This window comes from Penaeus japonicus, unplaced genomic scaffold, assembly GCF_977035675.1.
Source record: "Penaeus japonicus unplaced genomic scaffold, GWHDUDI00000001_assembly GWHDUDI00000029, whole genome shotgun sequence".
NCBI classification, from domain to species: domain Eukaryota; kingdom Metazoa; phylum Arthropoda; class Malacostraca; order Decapoda; family Penaeidae; genus Penaeus; species Penaeus japonicus.
In genome coordinates, this window is record NW_028234431.1 from 18150938 (window position 1) to 18163437 (window position 12500).

The window sequence follows — 12500 nt, forward strand, 5'->3', positions numbered from 1 at the left end:
TGAATCACACATTAATTCAACTCTCCCTCACGCCCCAAAAGGCTAAAAAGGTGTCGTAGTCCAAGGCAACACTGCAACGTCGAAAAAAACAATCAAACACGAGGGACGGAATCTCCCGAACGGACACAGCCTTAGAACCAAAGAATCGCAAAATTAGGATAGAGCGCCAACACCCTTCCTCGACCCCCTCCCTTCCCCACCCCCGCGCAGACCCCTCCGACTCCGATCCAATCTGGAAAGGCTGAAAGAATCTCGCCAATGTGACAGTTCTAACTTATCAGTTCCAATCAGTTCTAACTTATTCCTCTACCGATGATACCCCACGGAGACGGAAAGATAGAGTGAGGGAGTGAGAAAGAGAGAGAAAGAGAGAGAAAGAGAGAGAAAGAGAGAGAGAGAGAGAGAGAGAGAGAGAGAGAGAGAGAGAGAGAGAGAGAGAGAGAGAGAGAGAGAGAGAGAGAGAGAGAGAGAGAAAAGAGAGAGTCCTAATATAGACATTCCAATAAGCCCTTGAAAGAGTAATTCCTTAATCTTCATATTTACCGTTACACAAAAAACGTTTCCCAATATTCCTCTCTCTTTTTTTGCGTAAGCGGATCGCATAGTTTTAATATGCTCTGTTGTACCCTCTTCCCTGGCTAGTTTGCTTATTTAATGTTTCACTCAAGCACACACAGACACCCTCTCTTCCGTCATACTTCCCCGGTGTTTTTCCCGGACCAACAACACTACATTAAACTCAAGAAGTCAAGCCCCGTCACCTAAAACAAAGAATACCTAATAAAACTGATCGGGAATGTCCGACGCATCAATCAGAAATTCCTCATCAAAGGTAGTCACTCCCTCATTCCAGGATTATTCTCGATTAAAGTTTATCTTCACGATGTTTCACCAATCGATAACTCATACCTCCCCACGCTCGTCTCTCTCCGACCAGCACAGCCTTCCAAAGCGCCCCCTCCCCCTATTTCGTGCTTCGTTTCGGCCCCCCGTCTGAGCACACTTCCATCAACAGCCCTCCAAGACGCCGGGAAGAAGCAAGCAGCAGTCCTGACAAGACGGCTACTGGATCCTCGTCCCGTCGCGTGAACGTCGATCAAGGGAACGCCTCCGTCGCCCACCTCTTTGCGTCATTTTAAATGCGCCATAAACTACATTAACCGCCACGACAACACACACAGGCACACGAGGAGAAAAGGGAAGCCTCGGCCATCAAGCTCCTGGCGACTTCTCTTGGGGAGAGATGGGGAGATCGCTCGTTCCTTTCCCTCCTCCTATGTCGCCGCTTTCGTGTTCCGGGTTGCTGTCGTTTCCCTCATCTCTCTCCACGGCGCTGACTGCTTTCATTCGCTCTTGTTTCTGATTTACCTCCGTCCAACTCATTCTCTCTCTCTCATACGATCTCTCTCTCTCTCTCTCCTCGTGAACCTGAGGAATTACAGCCAAAAACAAGTCAAAGGAAGACAAAGGCCCAAAGGCAGTGAGGTCAGTCTCTCTCCCAACTCACAAACTTTCCAGTATAGGCCTACGCGACGCCTCAAGGAATTCGTTATACACCAGCATGTTTAAACCACGCATCCAAGCGTGAGACTGCGAGTCTATGAGAGAAAGACATAAGTGTATATATATATACTGTATTTGTAAAATATGAGGGGGGAGGGGGGAGAGGGTGAGAGAGAGAGAGAGAGAGAGAGGGAGAGGGAGAGGGAGAGAGAGACTAAGTATCTTTTCCTATGCTTAATTAAAAATGCGCTCTGTATCAAAATATACATTTCCAAACAACAGACGGAGTGGATATCAACCGTTAAAAAATAAAATGACCTTTAGTCTCATCACACACAGCACTCGACTAACACTTGATATTCCATTTTGACTGAACAACTGGATATCTACGTGCATATATCGCTTTATTTCCAACATCATTAATATTTATTTTTTCACGCCGGACTGCGATAATCCAGTCGGAACCTCGCGGGGGAAAAGGACTCCGAAGCCATTTTCATAAAAATGAGGCGAGGATGAGATTTCCAAACGGTCACTGGAACAACGCGCCGTCCAAATTGAAAACACGAAGATTAGAAAAATATACTCAAAATGAGGCATTTTTTCAATGGGTCTTAACCAAGTTCTAACGGCCTGCAGAGAACTAGGATGATGACTGTAAGTAAATGACAACCTGCATACATATCCATCCAAGAGCAACACATACAAACATGCATGTAGACACATACATGGTGTAGTCTATCTACATACACATACATACACGCGTAAAAAGTTAGCTCCTACTTTATTTTTTTGCCTCATCCATTTGTCATTCAAATAGTCAAAAGCTATAATCCGCAGGATAACTTTTAAATAAATACGTTAGTCTAGGAATACACGTTTTATCAGCGGGAGTTTTTTTCGCAGAGAATTCAATTCACCTAAATTGAAAGCTACCTGCTCGGAGGGGCGACTAACACATACACCTAGGCATGAATTGCTACCACACAAACCGGGCGAAGGGAGAAACAGGAAAGAGAAAGAGACAATGATAGATAAATGGATGGACAGATGGATAGATAGAGAAAGAGAACGCACAAAAGAAAGAAGAGAGGGAAAGGGCGAGAGCATGGTGACTTTTGGACGTTAACGCACCAGAAACCGAATTTAAAAAAGCCCCATCCACACACACTGCACAGAGAAAGGGAAAAAAGGTCTGTCACACAAAATTGTCCCCAATGTTATGTAATTTTCGCTTCCCAAACCTGATTAACAGATCCCTGCATGTCACCGTCAGCTCCACCAACTTCGCTTGCAAAATACAGAACAGAATTAACTAGAGTTGCCCTCTGTCCGTAAACTCGAGATGAATCATTGATCCCGAGCATACATAATAAAGAGAGGGAGAGAGGAGGAGGAAAAGGTAGGGGCTGTACCAACCACTTTTTGAGTAGCCTGTTCACCAACAACACCTTTCCCTTGCTTGCACAGTTGCATGCATCTGCAATTTCTGGAATCCTTTTTCTTTGGGCCGTCACGCTTGGTTGCATGGCAGGTCGCTTACCCATTTCTCTTGGCTGAAATTATTCCTGGTCGAATCGAATCTATAATCAAACAATACATGCATATTCGCATATATATGTATTAGTTCTTGTATGTCGTTTATCTATATCTACTGTATAAGTATGTACGTATGCACATGCACACACATACGCACACCCGTCGGAATAATAAAAATCTTTAGACAAAATTTGTCGTGTTGTGAAAATGAAGCCAAAACCGTTAACAACACATCGCCTCTTCCTCACTTGCTTCTGTCTGTTGAAATACAACATAGGACATGTTATGATATACAGGCTCTCAAAACAAGAAACTCAAACCGACTCTAACAAGTCGCCATCACATCCGGAACGCCAACGACTCCCGCATTCCAAAAACCCTTTTTAATCAACTCTGGCCACAACAACCCGTGTAAATCACACCCCCGAATCGCCTCGATAAAGACGAAATTGAGGCAAACGGAATAAAACGAAACCAGAAACCTGCCAAGAAAGCCGAGGAAGCAGCGCCGAAACGCGGCCTCCCACGGGCGTGAGACAATGCTTTAGCGGTTCGCGAAATTCAACGATATTTCACAACTCCAAAATCGATCTCCATTTGCCACTTTCTCCTCTCTTACTACGACACCAGAAATTGCCCCGGTGTTATTATTTAGATTCACGTTGAAATCTGACTTTTGAATGTTCTAGAAATTCAAAAACAAAGCGTGAACTTCGGTCAACTTACCTATCATACATCGTCGGGCTTTCTTCCAGTGATGAAAATTGTTATCCTTTGTACAATCCACTTTCATGTATCTTAAAATCACCTCTTTAACATTCACTAACACTGGTATATCTCCACAGCACTTTTCCTTTATTTTGAGTAAACCAAAAAAACTTTTTTTCGGTGCCGTGTGGCTTGGCTGCTTATAACACGTATATAATTTTTACTCCATCGCGAAATCTAAACCACACACCACGATCATTCTCTATAACTTCGTACTCAACAAAACACTTTTCGGTAAAAATCCTGTTATTTCTTTTAACAACTTTACAACACTTATTAGACCCCGAATGAAGGGGAAGATCAGGAGAGAGAGCGGCACAGTCCCGTCCCGCCGACGGCTCAACTGACACTGACTGAACTCCCAATCGCCGACCTGCCCGGGGCTCACACGAGCAGGGCTGCCAACAACAGAGGTCAGACTACACCGCCATTTTAGCATTATTTTCATCTTCCACACACGTTTATAACGCAGGGAGATTGAAATTTATCACGTTTCCGATCCTCACAATTATAGTTTCTCGACCAAAACGATAGGATAGAACACCGAACGTTCAAACAATACCATTCATCGGCAAATCAGAGAATGGTGTATCAGGACTGCCAACATGTCGCCATGGACGCTTCATGGAGGAGTTTCAGACACGCAGAATGCGTAATATGTATAAAAATATAGTCAACCAGGAACACTTTAATCACAACCTAACGACAACGAACTCTAACATATTGGGACTCACGCATCCGACATAATTTTCAGCCCTCAACGCGCTAAACACTCGTCGAGAAGCTAAAGGCTGAAAGCTATCACACACTGGACCAAACACAGCTTTGTTGATTGTATGCATAGTATTCAATTTCCGCTTCACTCTCTCGTGGCTCAACTTTGGTAATATTGCTAATGGCGGAGACAGTCGCCAGAGTTTGTTTACACTCAAGTGATTGTGCAATAAGAATGATTCGTCTTTGGATCATGATGTCTTCATTGCAATGATTGATACAACTGCCATCGACTTGCAATACACATACCGTTTAAGTGTTTATCAGGTACGGTAGAGTAACAATATAAACAAAGCGATGACACTGTTCGGTAATCAGTATAAAAGTAAACTTTTACGATATAGTGAAAATATATAAATGTCAGATAAAAATGATTTTCAGTAATATGAAATAAATATTATACCTTTATAATGATGAATATAGTAATTAAGTGTAAAAAATAATACTAATCATAATAATGATAATGATGATAATAATGATAAGTATTATTATCAGTATTAACAACAATAATAACTATGGTAATTACAACTGTAATATTCTTTTATCATCCTTATATGACTGTTGCTACTTTTGTCATCATCGTCAATATCATGAGTATAAGTATCATTAATATAAATGTCATCATTATATCTAACATCAATATTTTAATGATGATCAAAATGGAAGTAATAACAACACCAACAATCATGATAATTATAGTAATTATGATGATGATAATAATTATAATAATAATGATAATGGTAAAAACAATGATAATAGTGATGATGATACTAAAATGATAATGATAATAGTAATAATATGGATAATAATGATAATGAGAGTGACAATAACAACAAACGTTATCATTATCATGATTGTGATAATTATTATTATTATCATTATCATTGTTATTATCATTATCATCATCATAATTGTGATTGTTATTATTATCATTATAATCATTATTATCATTATCATTATTAATACTGTCATTATTATTAACATTGTTATAATTAATAGCATCAATATTATTATCACCATTCTTATTTTGTTATTAACATTGTTGGTACTATTACAATTATTTTTGTTATTATTATCACTATCATGATGGTTATTGCTATTGTTACCAATATCATCATTATTATTATTATCATTATCATTGTTATTTTAAGATTATTATCATCATTAGTGTTATTATCGTTATCATTGTGATTATCAATATATTGTTATCATTACTGTTATTATCATCATCATTATCAATAGCATTTTTATACTTACTATTACTACTATTGATATCAGTATTATTATTATTATCATTGTTGTTATCATTCTCATTATTGTTATTATTCTTATTCTTATCGTCATCAATTTTCATTATCATTATTACTTTTATTATTTTTATCATCATCTTTATCATAATTGTCATTATTATTCCAACTATTATTTTAATGATTAATATTTCTCTTATCATCATTATCATTGTTAACATTTTGGTGTTATTACTATCATCATTGTTATGATTATCATTATCTTAATTACTATTACCATTTTCATCATCATTGCCCTTATTATCATCATTATCATGTTTATCATAGTTATTGTTATTATAATAATTATCATTATTATCGTTATCACTATAACTATTATCATTATTTTTACCATTATCAATATCATTATTATCATAATTCTTATCATCATCATTATTGTTCTCAATGTTATTGTCATTACAGCAATTATCATCATTATTTTTTAATTATTATCACTATCGTTATTGCTATTCCCCTATTTTATTATCATTATTACTGATAATATTATTGTGATCATCATCATTGTTATCACTATTAATATAATAATTATTATTACCATAATTTTGATTATCATTACCTTTATTGTTATCATCATTTTTGTCATTATTATTATCATTACTATTGTAGTTACTATCACTGTTGTATCATCATTATAGTTGTCCATAACCATCATTATTGTTATTATCATTATTCTTATCATTATTACTACAATCATCATAAACATTATTATAATTATTACTACCATTCTTGTCATCATTGTTATAAATATAATCGTCATCATTATCAAGGCTATTCTCTGAAAATGTCAAATGATGACAAAGAAGGTATTAGTAATGAGAAGAATGACTACAGTAATAATAATAATAATAAAAATAGTTATAATAAAGATGGTAATAGGGATAATGACAGTAATAATAATAACAACAAAACAACAATAATAATCATGACAATATCAGTAATGGTAGATGAATAATTATGATAACGATAACAATGCTATGGTGATAAAGCTACCAATTTAATGGAAAACAACACCAATGATATCAATGATAACAATGATGATGTTGCAAATGATGATAATGGATAATGATATTGATAATAATAATGATAACAATGATCATATCAGTAATTATAAAAGTAATAATAATGATAAAAATGATAGGAATATGAAAAACAAATATAGTAATAGTGATAATAAAATGTTTGATTATAACAATGATAACGATGATAATGATAATGGTGATGATAATCCTCATTATAGTAATGTTGATAATAATTATGATTTTAGCAATCGTATTCTTATCATTCATATTATCGTTATCATCATAATCATGATCATCATCGTTAGCCTTATCCTCATCATAACAATTTTCATTATTATCATTATCATTTGTGTTATCATAATCATTATCATCATTATTTTCATAACCTTTATCATTATTATTCTGATAATTTTTTCATCATTATTATCATTATAATTTTTGTTATAATCTTTATTGTTGTCATTTATATCATTATCATCATTAATATTACCATGATCATTATTATCTTCATTATTATGATTATTATTGCTATCATTATCATTATAACTATCACTATTACCATCATCATTATCATAAATATTACCATTATTATTGTTATTATTATTATTATTATTATCAACATTTTCGTTATTATTATAATTATCATTATCATCACTACTATCGTAATTGGGAAAGGGAATGATAATAATGACAGTACTAACAATACATTATTATCATCATCATTATGATAATGATAATGATAATAATGATAGCAATGATAAGAGTGATGGTAATGATAATGATGATATAAAGTGATAGTAATAATGATAATAATAATAATGATAATAATAACAACAAGGATGATAATATTAGTATTAACAATGATAGTGATAATAATGCTGATAATAATATAGAAATTAAATGTGATGAAAAAATATTAACAACAATGATAATGATAATAATGAAAATAACAATGATGATAATAATACAAATAACAATAATACTGATAATGATAAGAATGATCATAGCAATGATAATGATATTAATTATCATAATATCAGTAATGGTAATGATCATTTTGATAATAATGGTACTGATAGTAGTAAAATCTAAAATAACAATAATAATAACAATAATGATAATAATGATTATAAAAATAGCCATAACAAGGATAATGATAAAGATAATAGTAATGATAGTATTAATATATGTAACAGTAATAACGATAATTACAATACTCTTGAGAGTATAATAATGATAGTAATAACAATGATGATGATAACAACTTAAATGGTAGTAATATTAACGATAGTAAGAACAACAAGAGTGATAATGAGGATAAATGATAATGACAATCATAATAAAAATAATGATAGTGATTATAGTAATAGTGATAACAATAACAGTGATAATGATAAAAGTGATAAGAGCAATATCAATAATAATGATGATGATGATGATGATAATAATGATAACAATGATAATAATAACAATCACTATAATAAGAGTAACTCTAATGATAAGAAAATATAAGTCTAATTCCTCCTACTACTTATAGTAATAACAACATTCGTAAAAATGATAGCAGGAAAGATAATGATTTTGGTGGTAATAACACAAATAGATTTCTTAGAATGATAATAGCGTAAAGATAACAAGGAAGATAGTAATCATCCTGACTACAATAGAGGTGATGATACTGATGAAAACTTTCATATATAGCACTGGCATCAGTAATGATGATATCGTTATTATCATCCCTATCATAATCATTATTATTATTATTATTATTATTATTATTATTATTATTACTATTATGATGATAATGATATCGATAATGTTGATGATAATGCTATTAATGATATTACTGCTACTAGTAATGATAATAGTGACAATAATAATAATACAATACTAGTAACAATTATAATGATGATTAAGATTATAGCATTGTTACTGATAATGATAATAATAACGATGATAATGATAGAATTGATGATAATAATGGTAATAACGATAAAAATAATCATATCAGTAATGGTAATGGTAATGGTAATGATAATAATGATAATTATGATATTAACGATGATAATAAAAATAATGATCACAATAATGATGACAATGTTATCAATAGAAATAATGATAATAACGATAAGAGTAATAATAATGGTAATGATCATGATATTGACATTGATCATGAAAATAATGAAAATGATAATAATGGCAACAAAAAACAACAATACCGATAATAATGATGATAATAATGATGGTAATAATAACGATAATAATGAAAATATGTTTATTTCCATTACTTATGTTATTATAGCATATCAAGAGGCAATGAACCTTGCATCACACTGGATACAATAATGATAATGACAATGATTATGATCAGTGACAAGAAGGGAACCAAATACGCACCTATATCATTCTCGTTGCAATATTGCTATAGCCAAACCATTATCATATCCATGTTCACTTACTTATCATTATCATCATATCACCTGTTTATGAATATTGATATTATTATTATTATTATTATTATTATTATTATTATCATTATCGTTATCTTCACTATCATTGCAATTAACTTAATATCGTTATCAACTACTGTTGATATTATTATTATTATCATTATCGTTATCTTCACTATCATTGCAATTAACTTAATATCGTTATCAACTACTGTTGATATTATTATTATTATTATCATTATCGTTATCTTCACTATCATTGCAATTAACTTAATATCGTTATCAACTACTGTTGATATTATTATTATTATCATTATCGTTATCTTCACTATCATTGCAATTAACTTAATATCGTTATCAACTACTGTTGATATTATTATTATTTTTATCTTCATTATCGTTATCTTCACTATCATTGCAATTAACTTAATATCGTTATCAACTACTGTTGATATTATTATTATTATTATTATTATTATTATTATTATTATCATTATCGTTATCTTCACTATCATTGCAATTAACTTAATATCGTTATCAACTACTGTTGATATTATTATTATTATCATTATCGTTATCTTCACTATCATTGCAATTAACTTAATATCGTTATCAACTACTGTTGATATTATTTTTATCTTCATTATCGTTATCTTCACTATCATTGCAATTAACTTAATATCGTTATCAACTACTGTTGATATTATTATTATTATTATCATTATCGTTATCTTCACTATCATTGCAATTAACTTAATATCGTTATCAACTACTGTTGATATTATTATTATTATTATCATTATCGTTATCTTCACTATCATTGCAATTAACTTAATATCGTTATCAACTACTGTTGATATTATTATTATTATTATTATTATTATTATTATTATTATTATTATTATTATTATTATTATCATTATCGTTATCTTCACTATCATTGCAATTAACTTAATATCGTTATCAACTACTGTTGATATTATTATTATTATCATTATCGTTATCTTCACTATCATTGCAATTAACTTAATATCGTTATCAACTACTGTTGATATTATTATTATTATCATTATCGTTATCTTCACTATCATTGCAATTAACTTAATATCGTTATCAACTACTGTTGATATTATTATTATTATCATTATCGTTATCTTCACTATCATTGCAATTAACTTAATATCGTTATCAACTACTATTGATATTATTATTATTATTATTATTATTATTATTATTATTATTATTATTATTATTATTATTATTATTATTATCATTATCGTTATCTTCACTATCATTGCAATTAACTTAATATCGTTATCAACTACTGTTGATATTATTATTATTATTATTATTATTATCATTATCGTTAGCTTCACTATCATTGCAATTAACTTAATATCGTTATCAACTACTGTTGATATTATTATTATTATTATTATTATTATTATTATTATTATTATTATTATTATTATTATTATCATTATCGTTATCTTCACTATCATTGCAATTAACTTAATATCGTTATCAACTACTATTGATATTATTATTATTATTATTATTATTATTATTATTATTATTATTATTATTATTATTATTATTATTATTATTATTATTATTATTATTATTATTATTATTATTATTATTATTATTATTATTATTATTATTATTATTATTATTATTATTATTATTATTATTATTATTATTATTTTTGCTATCATATTTGTTATGAATATTGTTATTATCTATTCTTGCGTTATTATTTTTTACTGTCCATAGTTATATCATTAACAATATATCATATCAATTGTTTATATCATTATAGCATTTTATTTATTAATATATATTATTGTTATTGTTATTATCTTCATTATTATTATTATTATTACAATTATTATCATTACTATGATCATTATCATCATATTATCATTATTATCATATTCAATATTATTGTTAAATAATAATTATTATTATTTCTATTATTTTTACTATTATCAGTATTACTGTTATCATCATCATTGAAAGTATTATTATCATTATCGTTATCTTCACTATCATTGCAATTAACTTAATATCGTTATCAACTACTGTTGATATTATTATTATTATTATCATCATTAATTTATTATTGTTATTATCAATATCAAAATCATCATGATAATTGAAATTAAATAATATGATTAATTATCATTATCAACGCAATTACATTATCCCTTATTATTATCGCTATATCGCTAATGATGATCAGATCATTATTAGCATTATTAAGGGTAAATAAATAGTGGCAGTAACTATGTTTGTAATGGAGTATAATTGAGACTAGATAGACTTTATTATATCATCATTATTAACTGTACTATTGTTGTTATTACTATTGTTATCATCAGTATCATAAAAATGTTATTATCATCATTATATTTTGTTGATATCATGTGACTACTGTCGTTACATGATCATTGTTATTAATGTTAGCATTACCATTATCATTATTATAGTTATCATTGTTGTTATGAAATTCGCTATTATCACCATAATGTCATAAACATCTATCATGACGATATTACTGAAATTAATTAGAACGATTTAATTAAAAGTAACCTATAAAAAAAAATCTCCGCAAACGCCGACCTGGCAACCGTGCCCGGCCGTCACTCATGCACGCTGTAACGTCACTGTACACTGTAACGGTGAGAGAATCGCCACTTGCAGTGATGGATAAGTCTAAACACACAGGACAAGTTCTCACTTCATATCGTTAATGGCGGCAATGTTTACAGTCTGTTCTCGGCTTTGAGTGGCTCGTTCACTCGAATAATTCCCAGCTAACTATATTCCATCGTGTTATTAACATAATGTGTGTTCTCTGAAGTTTGTCTGTGTCCAATTTGCTAATAAGAGAGAGATTTTTTTTTCTACTGTGGGGGGAGGGTTAGTATGAAAGAAATGCTTAGAGAATCAGTGTGTTGGATTTTGGCAATTATGGAAATCAGTCCTTGAATCTCTCCATTAAGAGAACGTTGAGAGATTATTTTGTTTTTTATATTTAGATTATTTGTCTGTTCCTCTCTGATTGCACATCTTGCTCTAAGCATTGTTGTTACTTTTTTCTTGTTTCATCTTCCCTATTTTGCAAAACGTGTGAA

The 12500-nt window shown here is 30.5% G+C and overlaps 1 protein-coding gene across 17 annotated transcripts in view; it reads right to left on the minus strand.

Annotated features, from left to right (window-relative positions):
- Nucleotides 1-4163, minus strand: part of Eph (Eph receptor tyrosine kinase) — a 464228-nt gene extending 460065 nt beyond the window's left edge. For 14 of the 17 annotated variants that reach the window (XR_015192480.1, XR_015192479.1, XR_006223093.2 and 11 more), the window contains exon 1: nt 3769-4161. Coding sequence is in view for 12 of the 17 variants with exons in the window: in XM_043013427.2 (XP_042869361.1) it covers nt 3769-3835 (67 nt within the window). In the remaining 5 variants the exon portion in view is untranslated. Of the gene's footprint in view, nt 1-3768 lie in introns of all 17 variants that reach the window. The other 3 variants (XR_015192478.1, XM_043013398.2, XM_086553992.1) reach the window with 2 other exon arrangements.
- Nucleotides 4164-12500: the final 8337 nt, after the last annotated feature.